This window comes from Andrographis paniculata, unplaced genomic scaffold (assembly GCF_009805555.1).
Source record: "Andrographis paniculata isolate CXL003 unplaced genomic scaffold, ASM980555v1 Contig46END, whole genome shotgun sequence".
Lineage (NCBI taxonomy): Eukaryota > Viridiplantae > Streptophyta > Magnoliopsida > Lamiales > Acanthaceae > Andrographis > Andrographis paniculata.
Window position 1 is genome coordinate 442327 of NW_026137580.1, and position 22681 is coordinate 465007.

The following is a 22681-nucleotide window of genomic DNA, read 5'->3' on the forward strand; positions in this document are numbered from 1 at the left end:
AAGTGCATGACATGTGCGAAGCTGTCTCTACCTCCCCCATTAATTATTTAACGTCAATCTCATAATCGGTTTGGATATACTTCCGGATGTCAGATTCCTTATACGTGGGAATAGAACATATCATATCTTTGTAAACTTGAAAAATCCAGTTTGCATCGGCTGATGGATGATTTCTTGATTGCAATAAACTCAAACTGCATCTCTGTTGCAAATTGCAATTGCAAATGCCAAAGGAAGAATCACGAGCATGAAAGGATGCATAAATACGCCAACAACAGTCTTTGTCAATGCACACCGCAATAATTTTGGTTGAATTTTTTTTTATACTTGAAATGTTTCTGAGTGGTAATAGAATAATTCTTCAATAATTTCCAAAACTCCTACGGTCCCTTAAATGTCTAACATTCCCCAACAATTCATCTCTCCATTGAAATAAGACTAGTACTTTCATCGGAATAAAGATGTCACATGTTCCATCTTCGTTCAAGAATGAACATTCAACCTTGTCCCTGCATTGCAAATAAAAAATTACAAATGAAAATTCTTTCAGGTATATAAATTTCAGTTCTATATAGTAATAATACTTTTCTTGATTAGAAAAATAAAAAAAATGCACAGGTACCAATTTTACGCAAGCGAGCATATACATGATGTACATGGCCATCCAGGATATTTAAGAGAGCAACTACATATATTCACCAAGGCAAGCTAGATGATCCAGTAAGATGCCACAGGCTACAGAAATTTAGCACATCTATCATAGAACACCTACCCAAGCCAAATTGATAGAAAATGGTGACAGTGGTGCGTAAAGGAGTGAACATCTTTAAACACTTTCAAGATATTACAATCCCACTACACATATTTACAGTCTTTTCGATGGTTTGTACTACACTACGCTACTACAAAATCGCGGAGGCAATTACTTACTATCTACAAACAACATCAAAATAAAACACCAGGGTGTTGTTATATGTCAATATCATAAAAGAATGATTGCTAGCATAATCGGTAAATACAAAAGTAGATAACTTCTTACCAACCTTACATTTCAAGTATACCTGATGAAGCAAACACCGGACACACTGTTACAAAAGTCATCAATCAAAATGCCACTGCATCGTAAAAGTTCTTGACATTCGGGGAACACCGTCACGAAATGCATCACTGCCACTGCACATATTCACCTTCACAACATCTAAGCTTGAAGTCACATTGTCAAGTGCGCAGCATATGAATACTTTTTCTATCCCAACAAATAAAAAAAATCCAATCTTCCCAACGTAATTAATTGTTGATGAGATCATATCGAGGACCATAAAAAGCAACGCTCATAGAATCAAGTATTTTATGTAGAATTGAGTTACTCTAACACCTAATAAAATATGTGTAGCTTTAGTTCAACATATACCATGCCGGTCCACTAAAACTTGGATAGCCAACACTTCGGACAAACCAATGTATATTCATTCAGTTGATATAACTACTTTAATTTCAAAGCTCTTTAAATGAAGATCGTAAAAGATTATACCATACACAACATACAAAATATAGAAATTAGAGCAACGGAATACACACCACAGATCAAATCTAAACATTGAAATGTTAGGCATAAATTGAAGAGGGCTCTTCTTTGGATCAACCCAATAGTATAGACAGATGGATACTATTCATCATCGTCATTATAAAAAGTATATAACAAGTGAGAGAAGAGTTTTAGAAACTAAGCATAAGAATTTATTATTTCAACGAAAACAATCCACCCATGTGCACTGGAGGCTAGGTACAAGAATCAGGCAAACAATAACACGACGTACCTTGAAAAGCACGTCTGTAATTCCCGAATGACTGATGACATACACAAGGATCTCGTGCAACAAGTAAAGAGAAATGAGTTAGCAATTACTACAACGGGTAACACAATGCAAGCATAAATGACTTTTTAACACTTGCAGAGATTAGTATTACTCAGATATATCAATCGAATGTGTCTGGACTATAATTTCTAACTATACAAAACAGTATTGCTAAGTGCACATCTCAACAACAGAGATGAATCTACTAAACAAAACACATGCAAAACAACCCCGTAACTCCAAGATTGAAATTCATAGTGGAACAAGGTCAACACACGGTCCATTTGAAGTATGTGCAAAGATGCCAAATGGCTTATATTATACAAATTTCTCACACAATAAGGACACCTAAAAGAACCACTACAGAAACTACTGTGATCATGAGAGACTTCAAGCAGTGTACAAAAAATGTACAAGACATTTCCAACAGTGAGTCAAGATGAATGGCATCGGAAAAAAGAAAAAAATCAGAATTAAGTTAGTGTGGGTTCACCGGGATGAATGATTTCTACACAATCCCCCCATGTTGGAATCCACCATCACTACAGTCGGGTCCAGGGTCGAGTCCACAGGGAGAATCAAACCATTTTGGATTTTCCGGATAAAAGCCATCTACATTTATTCCGGCAAGGCCTACATCCTGATCTATCGAATCGTCAGGCCTTAGAGGTTTGGTCAGCTTCGGGTTACTGCAGTCAAAAATCCCTTTCTGATCAAAGTCACCACATTTCAACCATTTCACTTCTTTACAACTTTCACCAAGAAAATTCTTCTCGGTCCGGCATCCTGAACTCAACTGATCCCAAGATGCAACCTCCCCAAGAGTTCTTCCAAAACTGTCCTCGTCGTCTTCAATAACATCTGCATCCTTACCATCCCCATAGATCCTCGTGTGATGATCATCGCCCCAGTCAGGCAAATCATGTTCCACCACCAACATGTCATCCAGACGCTGCTTTTCAGATACCAACCCAACTGATCTTGGTCCGTAATCTGGAATATTTCTAAGCTTAATCAACATATCAAAGAGCTCACGTGACACAGAACCCAAATGATGGGGTGGCATTTTCCCAATCCTACCCTCAAGAAACCCCACCTCATTTTTCAACTCCTGTAATTGCTGCAAAACCGAATGCCGCATATCTCCCGAATCCTTTACCAAGATCCCAAAACCCTCATTCTCCCCATCCTCAGCCATCCCATACACAATATCTTGATCCATCAGTAAACCCCCCTTATGCCCAACCATTCGATGCATAATCCTTGCATTGCCATCCAATGGCCCCGGTTCATGTCCCGAATGCACAGCATAAAGCTTAAACACAGCCGTCCCTTCTTCCTCGTACACAAAAGTTTTATCCTTCTCATTATAATTCGTTATTGGAACAATCGCCCGTATACGAAACCCACATCCACACCTTTTCGAGGTATACGGCTCCCTCTTAAGTATCCTTGATTTCTTCGAGGATGCCGGCTCTCCTGCCCTATGACAAGCATAATCCTTAACCTCTGCCATAAACGGCTTGTACCTAATATACTTCTGCCGAATACACAACACGACCTTATGTTTCATAGCCAATTGCTGCAATCTTACAGGAACTTCCTTCGCCGGCACGTCTAAGGACTCAGTGTACTCAAACCTACGCCTCTTCGACCTCGGAGCGCACCCGGACGATGAGTCGGAGCAAACAGGGCAAGCCGAAACACAAGTTCTGATATAGCTCTCAGGTATGCCATACAACTTGGCTCCTACAGTCCACACCTGCTTAATTCTTTCTATGGTTTCTTTCAACCCTAGGTGCTTAAAATCAGCATCTCCATGGAAGGACATGACTATATCTTGCCACTGATCAACATGCGAAACGAACTGATTGGTATTGTTCTTGAAACAAAGGAAATGGCTGCTGTTACTGTTACCAATTATGCCGCAGGCAGTGGACTCCGATAAGTGGACGGTGAGCTTGTCCTGGATGCGTTTCCACGCCGTCAAGTAGGCAGTGTCCTCATTCCGATCCTTCCACACCGAGCGCCAACTGGAGAGCACCGACGCCGGCGTGGCGGTTCGAATTTCGTCCGGCGTCGCTAATCTGCCCTCGATTAAGCATTGAGTCATCAGCGCGTGCGTCTCCTTGTTGAAGGTGTAGAATTGGGAGGAAATATGCGGCTCGGGGCTAATGCGGAACGGTGGGTGATGAATTCGCCTCTTGCTGTGGCTGACCGCCGCTGGATTCGGTAAATTAGGGTTCGGGAAAGGAACGACGTCGTCTGCGGGGGCGAGGTGGATTTCAGCATCGGAGGAGGTATGGCTTGCGTCGTCGTCGTCTTCATCGTCTCGGAAGAGGTCGATTTCTGCGAGCGAGAACGCGTCGTCGTCGATCGAGGGTTGGGACTGAGAGTGGTGGGGGTCGATGAAGTCCTCCAAGTGAGGCGGCGGCGGCGGCGGTGGAGGAGGAGGACGGAGATTGTGGAAGAGATCGTCCTCGATTTTGCTAGGATTCATTTACAGCCGGCGGCGAAATCTCCGAGCTGAAGCGACGGTGGAGTTGGAATTCCTAATTCGTCTATGGAAGCCCTGCGGTCAGTCGTTCTTCAGACATGGAGACCTGACTTTCTCGATCTAAGCGCTCTCTCTCTCTCTTTATATATATATATATATATTATATAATATTTAATGTGTGTATATACATGCGTACATTTTTTTATACACCTGTATACGCGAAAAAATCTGTGTGTTACCAGGAGGATTGATCCTAACCGTTCATGTTGACAATATTAATGGTGTGGATGGAGCTGATGTTGCGCTTCCTGGACATGGTACTAATTAGTTATCACCATAATTATAAATTCATTCGGGACCATGTGGAATTGTGATTTTGCACGAGTATTAGACTTTAGGTTTGAGACTTTTAACAGTAAATTTTTATTTATTTTTTTAAATAGTGGTTAAATGTAATATATATATATATAAAAGTATTGATATAATATTTGAAATATAAAAATAATTTTTAATACAGTATAATAAATGTATTTAATTCATATTTTTTGAGTCTTCTTCCCTCAAAGAAGAATTCCAAACCATGTTGACGAAAATTTCTGTAAATGGAGACGAACAAAATGTTGCTGAAATTGAAAAATGGATAAGATGAAGGCTGAAAATGAATTAGAATAAAATTTAAATCATAAACATACAGCTGAAATTAAAAATTGAATTGGAAATATGCTAGAATTTATGAAAGAAAATCACAATAAGAATGAAAGAAACATTAAAGAAGGAAAAACGCGGGATGAGCCAGGATGTTATCGGAATATGGATATCTCCACGAATTAATATGGCACTCCTTTTTATTATGCCAAAACTCTAGGGTTACCAAACTGTCCATAATTTCCTTAACTGCACAACTCTTTAGATCAGATTAGGAACTTATCTATTTATTTGAGGTCCAAACCAATTATTTAAGTAAGCGGATTCTGATCAAATTCAAAGTCTAAGGGTAGATCTTAGGGACGCTTAATTCCAGAGAAATGAAAGTAGATAATAGAATTAAAGAGAAATATAATTGAGCAGAGATTGAAAATTAATTCTTTGATAAAACAAAAAATTCGTTTGAATAATCTAAAATAAAAATGCAGATATATGAATGATCAAACAAAAATAAATGATTAAATCGATAAAAAGAGTTTTAATGAATAAAAATTCATGAAAAATATTTTTGGTAATTTTTTTTTAAAAAAAATTATAAATTATATACGATATTTTTTAAGATTATATTTTAGTACAATTTATTAAAATATCGTAAAAATTAAATACTTTAAAAATAAATTAAGTTTGTTTTTTTGTAAAATTAAAATAATATAATTTTTAAAAAATTATAAAAATTAAATAGTATACACAAATTTTAAAAATTAAAAAAAAAACATATACTGCAACATGATTTATTTTTCAATATCATTTCCATTTATCTGGCCTCATTTGTCCGTACCAAACACAACCTTAGATTCAAACCAGAATAGTATATTAATAATATATACATGATATTTATGAAAAAAATAATTATAACTTTAACAATATAATTATATTAAATATATATTTTTTAATTTATATATTTATTGTAATTTTATTATAATATTTTTTAATAATATACATTGGATCTGAATGCTAACTTAGATTTAATTTTGAGTTAAATTTTTTAAAATCACAGGATATTTCGAATTTGTCATCCAAGCATAATCTGATCCAATTCGGATCTCAAGTTTAAAATTGTGTTTGAATCAGGTCTTGGGTCCACTAACACAAAATTGACCCATTTACTCATGTCAAGTTCAAATTGAAGATCTTAATCTCAACACAACCCATTTATTATGGTATCAGGATCGTATTAATACATATATATATATATATATAATCGGGTCAAATTTTTATACAAATATCATTTTGTGTCAAATTCATGTAGTATTAGCTCTTGTTAGCTCTAGCTATCATTCACTAGGCTTCTACCTAAAGACGGATTGGATCAAGGAGGCTGTTCCCTTGCTGATATAAAAACAATTAATAAGTACTAACACACATAAACAATAATCCGACAACACAAAGTATCTATAGACAGCAAAAGGTATATCTTAATATAATACAAAAACAAAATATAAATTTGCAACACATATAATAAGCTTCTATAACAAATACTATTATTGAACCTAACCTATAAGATATATAAAAACAACACCCCCATAAATTGTAGTAGTAACTTACAGCACATAGCTAAAATTAACACAACATTGGATGAGTTAACTACAGCATGTGTTAGTCTGGTTATTGTACATGTACAATAACATATATATATATATGTATATATAAAAACACATTCAAATCGTTGGGAAAATAATAATAATAATAATATAATCATAATTAATAAGTTATTTACAGCATACTAAATCACTTACTAGTTCTATGATAACTACAAATAGAAGATGACGTCATCCACTGTGCTTACATCACCAACTTCACTGAACTCAACCCCCATTTCACAAAATCCAACACAATGCACACCTCAAAATTGCAAAATTAAAATTCAAAATAGTAAAGATGGAGACTAAAAGTAGACAGTAACAAAAAAGCAACACAGATGATAAAGTAGCAAACATTACCCATAGCTTCAGCAATTACCACAAATTATGTCAGAAAGGACAAAACAAAGGCACTACGATCCCCTTAAGCTTTAGTAAAGGAAACCATCCTCCTATCCATCCAGCGTTTTCTCCCATCCCACAACCTTTTTATATGTTCTCTACTTACTTCAAAACCATAATCCACCATGTATTTGCTTTTGCAACAAATCCCCATTTTCAGTGCAACCTTCTTGATCTCTATTACTACATTGTCCCTTTTCTTCATTTACCTTATTGTGAGAAGGGAGTTTGGGTTTGGATTTGGATTTTGGCTGGGGAAGAAAAGGTATCATCCTGTGGGGGGTACTATACTCAACCAGCTTCTCAACTTCAACAGGCTACATGATTATATTACAGATCTTGCAAGAAAGCACAGGACCTACAGATTGATCACTCACAACCCCTTCAAGGATGAGGTTTACACCTCGGATCCCAGGAATGTCGAGCACATGCTCAAGACCAAGTTCGACAACTATGGCAAGGTGATTATTGCTCTAAGTTTTTGTGTGGTTTTGGTTGAAGAATCATTTCGACTCACCTATAGCATAATCACAAATGTGCATCTTAATTACAATGTAAATACTTAAGAAGGAACGATCAAATCAATTTTAGTGACTAACATCATAAAAATGCAGAATCTTAATTACCCTTTTAGAGCATAAACTAAGGCACGGAAGAGTTATAAGCACAGATTGAAATGAGATCAATGGGGGATTGTAATGGTCCTTTGTTCTTTCCTAAACGACAAAAAGTTTTTGTTTAAAGCAGTTGTTTTAATCCCTCCTTTTGCTAATTCTACAATTCATAAATTGCAATTTAATCAGCATAAAAGTTGAAAAGCTTCTTTGTAAACTTAATGAGCTTTGCAGGGATGGTACAATCACAGCATGCTGAAGGACTTACTTGGCGACGGAATTTTCACAGTTGATGGCGAAAAGTGGCTGGAGCAAAGGAAAGCATCAAGCCATGAATTTTCAGGGAAGGCTCTGAGGGACACAAGCGGAACTGTCTTCAAAAGGAATGCTGTCAAGCTGGCTAATATAGTGTTGGAAGCCTCAAGCTCTGATCAGCCACTGGATATTCAAGTGAACAAATATGATTTTAACTCCAACATTTCATCAATTTTTGAATATGATAAAGAGATCAGATAGTAAAATTATCATTTCTGCAGGACCTTTTCATGAAGTCGACTCTAGACTCAATATTCAAAGTAGCGTTTGGGGTGGAGCTGGACAGTATGTGCAGCTCAACTGAGGAAGGAGCCCAATTCAGTCATGCTTTTGATGATGCAAGTGCACTCATTGCATGGAGATACGTCGATGTCCTGTGGAAGACAAAGAAGTTTCTCAACATTGGTTTGGAGGCCAAATTGAAGGAACATATAAAGGTGGTAGATGATTTTGTGTATAAAGTAATACACAGGAAGATTCAACAAATGCAGGATCATGTAAGTGAAACAAATTTTAATGTTAGGCATATAATTTATGAATCATTCTCACTTGTGGCTTGTTGTGTGTGGCAGAGAATGGAGTCGAAGAAAGAGGACATCCTGTCAAGATTCCTGCAGCTATCAAAGACTGATCCCAAGTACTTGAGAGATATAATATTGAACTTTGTAATGGCTGGTAAAGACACAACAGCAACAACACTATCCTGGTTCTTCTACATGCTGTGCAAGCATCCTCATGTGCAGGAAACGGTGGCCGAAGAGATCAGCGACATAATCAGCTTGAAACCAGATGAAACTATTCAAGAATTTGGAGCTAGATTATGTGAAGAAGCTCTGGATAAGATGCATAATCTTCACTCAGCGTTGACAGAAACTCTTCGACTATATCCTCCAGTCCCTGTGGTAAATATAACACTTAATCAAATAACCAATTTCATAAAATTAATAGTTATATTCAACTTTTCCAGTGATTTAAGTTCATATCGAGTTTCATGGAAATAATAATCAAATACCAAATTTGATTAAACTCTATTCAACCAAGCTTTCTCACACCGATAACCTAAATGCTACAGATTTGTAGTCTTTTCACACTCATAATAATACTTATTCTTCTACCAAATGCCTATACAAATAAATGGATTCTTGATATTTGAACAATGAGACCTCTCAGTACCACATGTAGGATCCAAAATTGTGCTTAGCAGATGATACGTTCCCTGATGGTTACCAAGTGAAGAAAGGGGATGTAGTGGCTTACCTGCCTTATGCAATGGGAAGGATGAAAGGCATCTGGGGTGATGATGCAGAGGAGTTCAAACCAGAACGATGGCTAGATGAAAATGGCCGTTTCCAGCAGCAGAGTCCCTTCAAATTCACAGCTTTTCAGGTTAGCAGAAAATATAGACTTAAAGATTTGGCTATATAGAACTGTTTGCATACCTCTTGTGATGATGAACAGGCTGGACCACGCATCTGCTTGGGGAAGGAGTTTGCATATAGACAAATGAAGATATTGTCAGCTGTTCTTCTAAGATTCTTTATATTCAAACTGAGTGATGAGAAGAAGCCAGTGAAGTACAGGACAATGATCAATCTTCATATAAATGGCGGGCTACACATTCACGCTTTCCGAAGATACAACAAGAAATCTACATGATCTGAGGCGCCATGTACTTCCTCTGTAATAATCATGACCACCTGAGGATTTTGAAATGTAATCTCGAACATATTCAAGTATGTAATGTAATATTTAGTTTAAGCATTTTTTATGATGTTGTAATAATCAATATGCAAGACATGAGTCGATTGAAAGAGACACTATCCTGGATGGCTAGTGGAAGAATGAAAATGTTTCAATAACATTCCTAGCAATGTAATATTTCAGAATAGAAGACAGAAAACTCAACCATAAGAGTATTTTGAAAGCAAAAAGGCAATATCGAATTACCAATTATACTTGCTAAATGAAAATGAGACCCAAAGATGTGATCAAAATTCTATAAGGTAAAGAGTTATATTCCACCCTTCAAACCAACAGTGCTGGTACACAGCACACTAGTAAATGAGAAACAACTATTTAACAATCTACTCTACTCCCATGTTTAGGTATTAACCATTATATTCTTGCTCAAAGTTTCAAGTAATTGAACAATCTACAATAATGGTTCCATGGTTACAGGTGGAGGAAGCTGAACCCCAGGTCTTGAAACCCATCCTTTACGTTTCCGGTAGGCTTCAACAGCCTGTAAACGGAGCCTTTCTTGTGAAGCATCATGGGTCATCTTAAATACCTGCCAAAAAAATTTTAAAATATATAAAAATACTAAACTTGTCGCAAAATCAGTAAGAATAAATCATATAAGAAATCATTAAGGATGAAAAACCTTTGGAACAGCAGTTAACTTAGGTGGAGCTTGAACAACTTCCCCAAACTTGATATGTTCGTGATCATGAAAATCCTCATCATCCTCTATTCTAGGCCTTTTTCGCTTCTTCTTTCTTTCCTCCAAGCGCCTACAAAAATTTCAAATAAAATCACAAACTGGCCACAATCCACAATCAACTTTTTTCTTTGAAGAGGTAAAAGGTCACCAAGTAGTTCTTAGATTTCAAAAGGCAGTCATGGTCATAGCATGATCAGAAATATTACAAAGTCGATCTACTTCCTAAATGAACAGCTGGGCTGGGAGAGGACTTGTTCTCCATACAGAGCAGATTAGCAAGTCTCGAAGATATGATAATAGGATGCTTAGGCTAAGTTTTTTACATTAGGATAATAAAGAACACAAGTGTTACAAGTCTTCAAAATACATTACTAAAATAAGAAGAAAACTCACTGCTTTTTACGCTCTTTTCTTTGGGTACCAGCACCACCAGGCTCACCAACTGTCTCAAATCGAAGATCTTCTGCCTTATTCTTTCTCTTCTTTTTCTTCTTCTTTTCAAGATTGCTATTCTTAGAAACTCCATCACCGTGTTTCATGTTTGATGTCAAACCCTGAATGTTATTCCTAGAAAACCCATCGCTGTGTTTTGTGTTTGATGTCAAACCCTGATCACCTTTTTTCCCTTTGGCCTCCCCAACAGAATAAGATGCCTCCCCAGAAATAGTTCCCTAAAAAAAATACCATCTAAGTTTGCAACATAAAATGCGCTAAACCCTTAATAAACCAACTTCCTGAATCAGCATAACTGTTCTTGTTTTTACTTTATTTTAACAAATATGAAGCAAACTGTGGTGCAAAACACATAAAAATACAAAACTACCCATATTTTCGAACATTTTTAAAGACTTCCGAAGGCATGTTATTAATCAGATATCATCAAACAAATTATTATCTCTCAATTCATGCACTTGAAACAACCAAACTCAAAATCAGGTCGCACAACAAATACATACCATCCCAATATCTCATCTTAATAAGGATGTAGAAATTTTTTTGGTTGTAAGGTGATGGGCTCATCAGAAAACTAACTGCAGTACATCAAAACTCACACATTCTACCATACAAACTATAATCATCAAAATCCTCTCAATAGGTCAGGGTATAGGAATCTTTTGCATCAAATGTATACTTCAAAGTGGAGTAATAATACTTCAGTCAAATGGATAAGAAACATCATAATCACTTAGCATCAAAACAACCATACCCAACAAAATAAAGCTTTAAGACCTGCATACAACTTCACAGGAGACTAACTTAGGACTTCAAATGTGTCTCCATAACAAACAAGACAAATTCAATCTCATGCAGGACAAGTGACAAAACGTATGCCATAATACCTTATCATCGCCATGCGTTGCATCTCTCTTTAAACGGTTATCTCCTTGCTTCGTAGCTCCTGAAAACAATATTAACTAACTCCAAACTTCGCGAAAGAAAAAAACTCAAACGAGTCGTAATAACCTAGCAAATAATAATACAAAGAATGCTTCCAATTTCAAGTTGGAAAACAAAGATTAAATTCATAATGTCAAATGAAAACAAAATTACTCGCAGCGATGAATTGGCATACGGTATTGTGCAATATAGGAAAACAGGAGGCGAGTATGCGTCAAAATCACCTGCAAACGACATAAGCTTGCGAAGCTTAGACGGAACGGCGTCAACGGAAGAAGGATTAGGCGGGGGCGGCAGCCTGTCGTCTCCTCCATGCGCCGCCTTGTAGTTCTTTTCTCTCCTTTTTCTCCCCTTTCCTCCCATGTTTGAACTCTGCAACCTTTTCTAATTCTCCTCGGCTTAAACCCTAACTGAAAAAATAAATAGCAATTTAGTCCTCAACTTATAAAGATACGCAATCCTACGCTGTATTTTCCGGTTTATTCAATTGAACTCCGTTACTATCCTCAATTAACCCTAAAAATACTATCGGCAATTCTTCGGTCATTTATTATAGTTTAAATATAAAATTAATTTTTAATACTACATAATATATAAAATAAAAATAAGTTTGATATTTTCAAAAAAATAAATTAATTAATTATAAAATTCTAATAAAAAATTTTAACAAACAAACACTTGAATTTTAAAAAAAATAAAAAAAATAAAAAACTGATTTGTTTGCGTGCAATTTAATTTTAAATTTTAAAAAAGAGTATATATTATTTATATTGTGTACATGTATATATATTATACTTATATTTTATAATATCAATTGAAAATTGTTAACTAATCAAGTATGTTTATTAAAAAATTTAGGATTTGTTTTATTGTAATTTGAAATTAATTTGAATTTATTTAAATGGTATTTTAATATTATATTTTGTAAGATAAAATAATATATATTTTAACGAGTATTAGTCCGATTTCGACTTTTCTGAACAGCAACGGCCATAAAATCTTTGGAAGTTTGAACAGCTGCAACCGATTCTCCTCCATAAACCTCAAACAAATCAACGACTTTGAACCGACAATGGGAAGCGTGACTTCCAACTTTCCAACAGCATACTCCAACAAGCTCAAAAAATATTTGATTGACTTCGAGTTAGTCCAAATAGCGCTCCGAACAAAACTAATGAAACTCTTAAACAACTTTGATCATTTTTTTTTTTTTTTCCGGCTTGAACCTAATATACAAATATGTCATGGTAACTATTTTTCAAAGTGAAACTTAACTAACACTCTGAGCATCGACACTCACCACAAACTACACGCCATAAAACTTTTTCGGTTTCTCCCTCCGGTTGGATTTTCATGTTGGAAAAATGATATTAAAATGTAACATATCTAAAATGTCCCCACCACATATATACAAACCAACAAATAAATTTTAGTTACAAACTAATAAACCATTTAACAAATCCTAACAAACTAATTAATAGGTTAAGAATGGATTTAAGTTTTCATACTATAAAACTGGCCCTGGGCCCGAGCGAGAGAGACGCCCGTCCGAAGCCCACAGTAAACAGGGGTTCATTATATATTTATGTTATATATGTATAATTTATATATATATATAAATAAAAAATATTTTAATTTGGTGGTATAGATGTTAAATTTAAATTTTATATTTTCCAAACATTTAGAGATATATTTTATACTATTTTTCATCTAAAAATCATAAAATATTATTTTATTTAATTATTTATATCTTATTATAAAAAAAAATATTATTTATATATATTTAAATGTCCATATTTATTTTTCTCGAGGACCTTTCCCCTCCCCCTAATCATACATCCTCCATAACAAGCCGAAACGAAACGCTCCGGACCCTTCGAAAATCAGAACCAGCCCTGACTATAAAGTAAGCTAATTTTTAATATTATTGAAAGATAAATTGAATTAAATCAAAATAATTAAAATATCCAACAATTTTGAAAAAAATAATAATAATAATAATAAAAAAATAATAATAATAAATAATTTTGTAAGCTTTTACATAGATCGTAGGTTAAACTATTTATAGACATAAGCCTTACAAATATATGCTCATGCCGTCACTTTTCAAAATAGGTTGGCTTATTTAACTAAAATCTAGTCCGTTCGATCTATTCCCAACACTAATCATAGACTCTATATATATATATATAATGAAAATTTATTAATTAATTAATAAAATATTATATATTTGCATTTATTTTTTTTCTTTTACATCTCACAAAAAATATCTATTTCTATATTCGGTAAGTTTCTCAATTTTAAACATACTTAACAAATATAAATCAATTTAATTAAATTTCTAACTTCTTACGTATAGAACTCACTCAAAACCCCTTTATTTTTATTTATCCCCTCAATTAACAAATATTTTTATTTACCTTTAAAACTTCTTATTTTTCATAAAACTAATTTATGGTAATTATAAATAAATAAATATATATTTTTTATTCATTTGTATTATATAAAATTTTATTACCTACAAAATGAAATTGATATTGTATATATTTTATTGAAATATAATTCTAAAAATATTTAAAATACCAACAACACTACACATATAAAAAGTAATAAAATAATAATTAACGACTTAATAACCTACACTACCTAAAATACCGTGTCTCTGACAAAAGGCTCAATTTTTCGCAAGACGGAGGGTGTATTATTTTTTTTAAAAAAAATCATATTTATTCAAAACAAACTTATTCGAGCCGAACAGGTATATACGTTCGAAAATAAAAATTCTTAATGACCGAGCTCGAATACTATGAGCTGAAGTGCTAAACAAACGAATATAAATACTTAAACTTCTATTAGACTATGCTCATTAACAACTATAGCCCCCACTAAATAACCCAAGTTGCTCGAACCCATCAGAGTTTGGGTGTGCATGTGATGTTTTGACTGTAAAATTGATTTTGAGTTGAGATTTAAATAGTAAAAATTTTGAATTTGAATAGTAGTATGATGTGATGTAAATAGGTATTAATGTGATGTTTTGAATGTAAAATTGATTTTTAGTATAATATATATAAAAAAATAAGTATTTGATTTAATGTCTTTTAGGAAAAAAAATAGAATGAATAGTATATTTAAAATCCAATCCCACAAATAAATACACGTAGAAAACTATCTTGTTTTGTACAATATGTGTATATATAGATTTATATATATATAAGTCATATATATTACTTTATTTGTCTCAACTACTTTGTCTATTTTAATTGAGCTACAAAGTTTTAGGTATAATTTAATTACTAACTAATTAAGAAGTCTATTACTAAAAATACTAATGATATAATAAAAATTATTATAAATTAAGATAAAAATGACTTTCAGCTACAAAGTATAAATATCTCTATTTTGGGAAATCCAATTTTACTTTATATTACATTGTTACTTTTTATTACAAAAAAAAAAAAAAGTAAAAGACAAAAATATCATTACACTATTTTTATTTACTCGCTATAATTAAAATACTATTATTTTTTAAACTTTGGTAATCATTTTTTAAAAAAAGAAAGTCACGTAGCATGTGGAATATGAGACGGATATAAACGACAATATGGACATGATAAATGAGACGAAAAAGTAATAGTTAAAGGGCAGCACCCAATGAAATAAGGACACGTATGATGCTAAATAAAATACGAAGTGAACATTAGCTGTCACGCTCACACTTGACTTTTATGGCGCAGGGATCCTTCGGCTTTCGCCATTTCAAAAACCAAACTGCTCTATCGAGATTCCCCAAATCACACTATAACTCACTCGCCTTCTTCAATTCCTTCCCTTCCATTTCGTCTTACAGTTCCGCCGCGGATCTCTCACACATTCATGGTGGCGACCGTCGTCTTGGCGCTCTGCATAACCGTGGTTACCTTGCACAATGTCGCCGACGCCTACACCAACCACACGGTCGGCGGCGTCGCCGGTTGGTTTTTCAACTCCACCACCAATAAGACCTCCGCCGATTACGTCGCTTGGGCGTCCAATCGCACCTTCAGCCTCGGCGACTATCTCAGTAAGTTTTGCTGCTATTTTGCGTTTCGCGAAGCTTCTGTTCGTTAATTTTTTATGTGGTTTCTGGATTAGGTCTTAGTTTCGCATAAGTTTACGAATCATTTGAGTTCGGATTACATTTCAGGCTCAGAATTTTAGGGTACTTTTGTTTAGCGTTTAAATTATTTAGTTGAGAGTTGTTTGATTTATTTAAGGTGTGTTTGTTTCACATATTATTCAAATTCAAATTTTTTTATATTCAAATTTCAATTTAAAAATCCAAACAGCCAAACAAACACACTTTAAAAAATCAAAACTTAAAAGGCATCAAATCACAATTAACACACCTATGAATTTTGAGGCAATGAATTTATTGAATCGTCTGATGAATAGTAGGTAGTAGTTATGGAGAGATCCATGGGTCCTAGAACCATATGGATCTACACCATACTTTTGGATCACAATTGGTGTGGATTCATCTGGCTGCAGTCCCAGCCTCGGCTGAGACTCAAAAGTCCTTTTCATCGCACGAGAGAAAAACAATAAAAATAAAAAGGAAAAATATTATTTTTTATCCCAATATAACCAAAATATATCAATTTTGGTCCCAATATAAAAATTTATCAATTTTGGACTCAATATAACCAAAATTTATTATTTTTGTCCCAATATAACCAAAACTCATCATTTTTTATCACAATATAAATTTTTTTATTAATTTTAGTCATAATATAACAAAAATTCATCATTTTTTTTTTTGTCTAATATAATCAATTTTATTTTTTGGTCTACCACCGACAAACTAATATAAAATACGATAACAATTTGACTATAAATATCCATTTTTTTAATTTTTTTTTCTACAGTTAGTTTGGTAGTGATTATTGTGGCTGAAAGTTTAACTGAAATAGAATAGTGTTTGTTTAATTATATAATATACTATTTAGAATAGTGCTTAAATATTTCAAAATTTCTTAGTTGGTGATTTTATCATTGTTATTATTATTATTATTATTAGTATGGATTTCATAATGAATAAAGTAATATATAATTTAATACACCAATATACATAATTAAATATAAATTAATTTTATAAAAATCAGGGTGTGTTTGTTTTTTATTACAAATAAAAAAAATATTAGTACTATTATTTTTTTTTTTCACAAAATATAATACTCTCTTCATTTCAAAATAATAAAGATATTTGAGATTGATACAGACATGAATAATATTATATTGATAGTAGATAAAAAAATAATTCTAAAATATCAAAATATCATTTATGTAATTATTGTGAACAAATGATAGTTTTATAAAAAGATGGTGAGTTAGTTACTAAAAAAAATTAGACTATTGTTTTGGAACAGATGAAAATGACAAAATAAGACTATTGTTTTGTGACGAAATAAGTATTAAAATAATGTTCGAATAAAATTCTAATAAAAAAAATTGAAACCCAAGTAAAAATCAACCAATTTTTTTTTTGAATGTAAGTAAATATATTTGTTTATTTACAAGATATTTTTTTAAAAAATATTTGATATAAAAAAAAATTGAAATAAACAAAGTATTTGGTTTGATTTTGATTTTTGAGTGTAAAATAGTAGTATAAAATTTTAAAGTCTTGTATTTTATATAAATAAATATGGAAGAATATTTTAAATGTAAAATTAAATTTTAATATATATTAAAAATAATAATTAAATATATAATTAAATTTTCTAAGGAAGTTTTTATAAATAAAAAATAGATTAAAATCATACATGCAAACAAGTGTTAATGATTTTTTATTTTTAATTGATTATTGCCTGATTTTCATATTAAATTAAACTTGTTTCGAAATTTTTTATTTTTTTATTTTTATTCAGTTTTCAACACCAGCACAAATCAAACCGTAATTCAGACCTACAACAAAACAACATATGTCAATTGTACAATGGATGAATCTTCGGACAACGACACTTTTCTATACAACGGAGGCAACAATCAGTTTGGAGTTGCAACAATCATACAAGTCCCGCTAACTTTAGAAGGTCTACAATACTATTTTTCGGGGGCTCAAGATGGCGAACAATGTAAGAACGGGATGGCATTTGAGATTAAGGTGAATCACGGAATTGGACTTCCCCCGAGCCTTAACCAACCTCCTCCGCCACTGTATGTTTCACCGCCGTCTCCTGGAAATGGTGACGAAGAACAACCCCCAATAGTTGGAATTACGCCGTTGCCCAACGGGGGACTAAGGAGCCTCGGCGACTTGTCGTGGTTGCGGCTTATGATTTATCTGATGGTTTATTTGGGAGTTTAAGAGGAAATTTATAGGGTTCGATGGTTGTATTTTGGAATAATAAAGAATTTTGAATTATAATGATAATTTGATATGATATAAATAGTTATTTGATGTGATATACTTTATTTTTTATTTTTTTTTGTATATTATATATTGGATGAAAATCAAATGCATGGTAAAGAAAAAAATGAATACATTGTTGCATATGAATAATAAAAATATGGCTGAAAAAACACAGTTAATCATACTCGTAATTTGTCATTTTTAGAATTTTATTATTATTATTATTATTTAAAAAGAATTATATTATTTGTGGTTTTGATCTTATGGTTAAATTGGATTATAATGATAAATGGTGAATCTCATGTAGTAAATAAATCAACTAATTACTTAAAAATAATTGTTACTTTTTAAGTGGATACATCAAATTATTTATTTTTATCTGCAAATACAAGTTTGCTTGTTAGTGTTTAGATTGAAATGTTTTTTTTTCTTTGAATATGAAAAATTGTAAGTTGAATTTTAAATTTTTATAATTTTTTTAATTATATTCTATATTAAAAATTATATTAGGAAATAATTTGGTTCGATTAACAAATTCATAATAAAAATAAATTTATTATTTTAAATATTAAATCACTGTCAAAAGTATTTAATAGAGTATTACTCACTCCGTTCCCCATATCATATCCACATTATCATTTCACGTTTCATATCTCATTTTTTTTTTCTTTTTTAAAAAAATTCTGATTTATATTAATTATTTTTATCAATATATTCATAATTATTTATTAATTATATCATTTTTAAATTTCCTTGTCTAACAATACTTCATACGAAAGAAATATTATATAAATGATGCAATATTATTACTTTTGTTATATATAACTTTTATATTCTTTTCTTTTTAGGAGCACCGATATAGCTAAAATATTTATTTCGTAAAGCTAATAGCTTGTCCGGTTGGGGTTAGCTTACTCTCTTGGGATCACAACGAACGAATCCGTAGGCATATAAACTCGAATATTTAGAAGATAATAAAATATTTGATGGAAAGACGAAAAATTCTTAATTGAATTGTTAAATAAAAAATATCGAGTGCTATCATATAGCTTGAAGGAAAGCTGCTTTTTTTTTTTTTTTTTTTTTTTTTTTTTTTTTCAAATTAAAATTTTCGCTATTAATTTATATAACTTTTAATAAAAAGATATACTATATATATTACAAAATTAGGTGTGCCTGGTAAAATTTGAATCATCGATTTACTCTTAAAATTTGAATCATTGATTTACTCTAAGCGTGTGTTTGTTCGGGGGTTTGGATTTTGAGTTGGGATTTGAATAGTAAAAATTTTGAATTTGAATAGTTGTATGATGTGATATAAATAGGTGTTGACGTGATATTTTGAATGTAAATTTGATTTTTAATATAATATAAAAAATTAAAAATAGGTGTTTGATTTGATATTTTTTGGAGAAAAAAATGAGATGAATAGTAAAAATTAAATCCTATCCCCAAACAAACACACCCCTCTGTCCCATGTAATATGAGTGTATTACTGTAGAAACGGGAATTTAGATAAAGTATAATTAGTAAGTAATTAAAAAATATATTAGTAAAAATAATTATTATTTAGTAAAAATAATTATAGATTAAGATTAAGATAACTAAATAGTTTAATTAAGATAAAAAAAAAAATTAAAATTTAAAGTTTAAAATATGATTAAAGTGTATAATTAATTTTCCAAAAAAGAAAAAGACAAATTATGTGGGATGGACGAAAATAGAAAATAGGACAAATTATGTGGGAGAGAGAATATTATTTTTAATATGTAATACATATAAATAAAAAAATACTTTAAATAGGGACGAAGAAAATATTGTATTAAATTATTATTTTTTTAAATGAATAAAACACACATATATATTATACTTAATTAAAAATATGTGTTTGATTTGATGTTTTTGGAAAAAAAAAAATTGGATGAATAGTATAAATCCAATCCAATCCCCGAACAAACACACCATTTAAATCAATTTTTTTTTAGTAATGTATTTTTAATATTAAATATGAAAAATTATGTAAGTAAATAAATAGGGAGAGAGGACTTAGTGTGAAAATCATTTAATTTAATTAACTGCATGTAATATTTATAGATACATGAAAATGAAATGAATTGTGCGGTTAACAATAAAGCATCCATTTAAATACACATCTCTATCATCTGTATGTTTCGTATACACTTCGCATACACCGTTACTATGATCTTGCCGTCCTTACGGAATAAACGATTTCAAGTTAATCTTTTTTAATTATAATTATTTTTTAAATTTATTATTTATTACTTCTTCTGCCTCACATATCATTACGTCCTAACTCCCAAATCTTATTTCGCTCTCTTTTTCTAAAAATAATTATTTATGTTAATTTTATTTTAAATTTTAATTAAATTAATTAATTTTTTTAATCATGTGGCCACATGGGACATGGAGAAGACGTGTTCTCGAATGCAGAGTAATATGTGTATATATATAGAAAGTTATTTGTATATATACACACTCATACTAGTATTTTTTTAGGAGCAGTATCAGAGTGGCTGTGCAAACAGCTTTTACGTCGTCCAATCCATGGCGGAAGATCTGCCTCATCACTTGCCGGAACTTTTAGTCCTCGGTCCGCCCTTGTGCTTCCAGATATGCGATAAGGACTTCTCTTCCAGGTTCCGGATTCTACGCTCCTGGGAATCTCCGCTGCCGCTCCATCAATTTCTCCGCGCCGAGGCGCAGGCGACGCAGGTGGCTCTCTGCTCCGGTTTATTTTCATTCTCCGCAGACGTGCTGCGCGATCTCCCCTCCTTGCGCTTGCTGCTTACCTCAAGCGCAGGCGTCAACAACGTAGACCTCGTCGAGTGCAGCCGTCGAGGCGTGGAAGTCGCCAACGCTGCCGGAATATATTCCGCCGATGTCGCTGACTTTGCCGTTGGGCTCCTCCTCGACGTCCTGCGGAAAATCAGCGCCGGAAATCGATTCGTGAAAAATGGACTCTGGTCTAAACAAGGAGCCTATCCTCTTGGCTCGAAGGTATATATACACACATATATATATATTCATATATAATCGAAATTGGACAATTAAGATCCGTCTTCAACTGGTTATAATCCTACATCTGGAAAGAATAAGGGTGCATAATTATGATCCAGTAGAAATCGAAATGTAATAAACATTGAGGTTTTCTAGGGTAGCCTAAGATTCTTGATTTATTTGATGATTTGTATAACTCTTTTTCACACAATTAACGTAGTTCGAAACTCATCAGTATTTAATGCAGAGTCCAGATGGGTCTACTTTACTCTTGGGTCAATACAGGAGCTTTAGCTTCATGTTAGAAGATAAACAGAATTATTTAGTAAAAGACATGTTTAATATTGTACCTGGGAGGTTGTTATTTAGATTATAACTGACTTCTGCTTCAACATAAATGATCAGGTTTACTAGGTGTGTTTGTGTGTGGGGTTTGGATTTTGGGTTGGGATTTGAACAGTAAAACATTTGAATTGGAATAGCAGGATGATGCTATGCGATGTTTTGTATATAAAATTGATTTTTAGTATAATATAAAAAATGAAAAATAAGTATTTGATTTGATGTTTTTGGGAAAAAAATGGTATGAATAGTGTAAAATTGTCAAAATCCATAAAACAAACACACAATGCTGTAGAAAGCATAAATTTCACTGTGGGATTGTTGCTTTGTCAAGCTATTGATGTGATTACAACATGTAACTGTAGTTAGGAGGCAAACGGGTTGGAATTGTGGGATTGGGAAGCATTGGCAATGAGATAGCAAAGAGGCTCAAACCATTTGGATGTTCGATTTCGTACTCCTCAAGAAACAAGAAATTGTCCGTGCCGTATGTATTCTATTCAGATGTGTGTAAACTAGCTGCTGCATCTGACATACTTATAATCTGCTGCGCATTAACTGAGGAAACTCATCATTTGATCAACCGGGAGGTTATGTTATCACTGGGAAAGGGAGGTATAATTATCAACATTGCACGTGGTGCTGTGGTAGATGAAAAGGAATTAGTGAATTGTTTGAAGAGAGGAGACATTTCTGGTGCTGGTTTGGATGTGTTTGAAAACGAACCTCTTGTTCCGGAAGAGCTTTGTGAACTTGACAATGTTGTGTTGACGCCACACTGTGCTGTCTTCACAAAGGAATCTCCCAGAGAAGTTTTTGAACTTGTATGTAAGAATATAGAGGCTTTCTACTCGCATAGACCTCTGCTGTCTTCTGTTTTTGCAGACTAGACTAGAGCAATTGGCTCTGTTTATGGTGTGTATTGATGCATTTTCCACTTTGCTCTTGAATAAATATTTATTTTGCTTGCTTCAGATAACTTCATTTGCTTGGTCAAATTGAATAGGAGCTGCGGCTAAAATTGAACTTTAAGGTATTTCATAATTTCTGGGAAACCATGATTAGAATATGTAGGCAAATTACACAATCTTCATTCAAATAAAGACATGTTTTCACA

General features: G+C 32.7%; 5 protein-coding genes across 5 annotated transcripts; 3 read left to right on the forward strand and 2 right to left on the reverse strand.

Moving 5' to 3' along the window:
* Positions 1 to 2075: 2075 nt before the first annotated feature.
* On the reverse strand, positions 2076 to 4484 carry LOC127252416 (uncharacterized). Its single transcript, XM_051276570.1, has one exon. The coding sequence runs from the start codon at positions 4354 to 4356 to the stop codon at positions 2365 to 2367; it is 1992 nt and encodes a 663-aa protein (XP_051132527.1). The 5' UTR covers positions 4357 to 4484; the 3' UTR covers positions 2076 to 2364.
* A 2681-nt stretch (positions 4485 to 7165) lies between these two features.
* Positions 7166 to 9665, forward strand: LOC127252358 (cytochrome P450 704C1-like). Its single transcript, XM_051276508.1, has 6 exons — positions 7166 to 7501; positions 7889 to 8104; positions 8191 to 8466; positions 8542 to 8871; positions 9152 to 9355; positions 9428 to 9665. The coding sequence occupies exons 1-6, from the start codon at positions 7166 to 7168 to the stop codon at positions 9623 to 9625; spliced, it is 1560 nt and encodes a 519-aa protein (XP_051132465.1). The 3' UTR covers positions 9626 to 9665.
* A 287-nt stretch (positions 9666 to 9952) lies between these two features.
* On the reverse strand, positions 9953 to 12223 carry LOC127252648 (uncharacterized). The gene is made up of 5 exons (XM_051276921.1): positions 12035 to 12223; positions 11753 to 11811; positions 10806 to 11083; positions 10353 to 10482; positions 9953 to 10259 (listed from the first exon to the last, which is right to left on the reverse strand). Exons 1-5 carry the CDS (start codon positions 12171 to 12173, stop codon positions 10122 to 10124), a joined length of 744 nt encoding a protein of 247 aa, XP_051132878.1. The 5' UTR covers positions 12174 to 12223; the 3' UTR covers positions 9953 to 10121.
* Positions 12224 to 15583: 3360 nt separating this feature from the next.
* LOC127252607 (cucumber peeling cupredoxin-like) lies at positions 15584 to 18253 on the forward strand. The gene is made up of 2 exons (XM_051276851.1): positions 15584 to 15873; positions 17720 to 18253. The coding sequence occupies exons 1-2, from the start codon at positions 15687 to 15689 to the stop codon at positions 18157 to 18159; spliced, it is 627 nt and encodes a 208-aa protein (XP_051132808.1). The 5' UTR covers positions 15584 to 15686; the 3' UTR covers positions 18160 to 18253.
* A 2452-nt stretch (positions 18254 to 20705) lies between these two features.
* Positions 20706 to 22560, forward strand: LOC127252561 (glyoxylate/hydroxypyruvate reductase HPR3-like). Its single transcript, XM_051276789.1, has 2 exons — positions 20706 to 21222; positions 21930 to 22560. The coding sequence occupies exons 1-2, from the start codon at positions 20770 to 20772 to the stop codon at positions 22452 to 22454; spliced, it is 978 nt and encodes a 325-aa protein (XP_051132746.1). The 5' UTR covers positions 20706 to 20769; the 3' UTR covers positions 22455 to 22560.
* The last annotated feature ends 121 nt before the right edge of the window (positions 22561 to 22681 follow it).

Excerpts from the sequence above, each read along its gene's own strand:
- LOC127252416 (XM_051276570.1), bottom strand. The coding sequence starts at position 4,356 with ATGAATCCTAGCAAAATCGAGGACGATCTCTTCCACAATCTCCGTCCT.
- LOC127252561 (XM_051276789.1), top strand. The coding sequence starts at position 20,770 with ATGGCGGAAGATCTGCCTCATCACTTGCCGGAACTTTTAGTCCTCGGT. Across the intron at positions 21,223-21,929 it reads CCTATCCTCTTGGCTCGAAG|TTAGGAGGCAAACGGGTTGG; the intron begins GTATATATACAC and ends ATGTAACTGTAG.
- LOC127252648 (XM_051276921.1), bottom strand. The coding sequence starts at position 12,173 with ATGGGAGGAAAGGGGAGAAAAAGGAGAGAAAAGAACTACAAGGCGGCG. Across the intron at positions 10,483-10,805 it reads AGAAAAGAGCGTAAAAAGCA|GCGCTTGGAGGAAAGAAAGA; the intron begins GTGAGTTTTCTT and ends AAATTTTTGTAG. Across the intron at positions 10,260-10,352 it reads AGTTAACTGCTGTTCCAAAG|GTATTTAAGATGACCCATGA; the intron begins GTTTTTCATCCT and ends TTTTTTTGGCAG.
- LOC127252607 (XM_051276851.1), top strand. The coding sequence starts at position 15,687 with ATGGTGGCGACCGTCGTCTTGGCGCTCTGCATAACCGTGGTTACCTTG. Across the intron at positions 15,874-17,719 it reads CAGCCTCGGCGACTATCTCA|TTTTCAACACCAGCACAAAT; the intron begins GTAAGTTTTGCT and ends ATTTTTATTCAG.
- LOC127252358 (XM_051276508.1), top strand. The coding sequence starts at position 7,166 with ATGTATTTGCTTTTGCAACAAATCCCCATTTTCAGTGCAACCTTCTTG. Across the intron at positions 7,502-7,888 it reads AGTTCGACAACTATGGCAAG|GGATGGTACAATCACAGCAT; the intron begins GTGATTATTGCT and ends TGAGCTTTGCAG. Across the intron at positions 8,467-8,541 it reads TTCAACAAATGCAGGATCAT|AGAATGGAGTCGAAGAAAGA; the intron begins GTAAGTGAAACA and ends TGTGTGTGGCAG.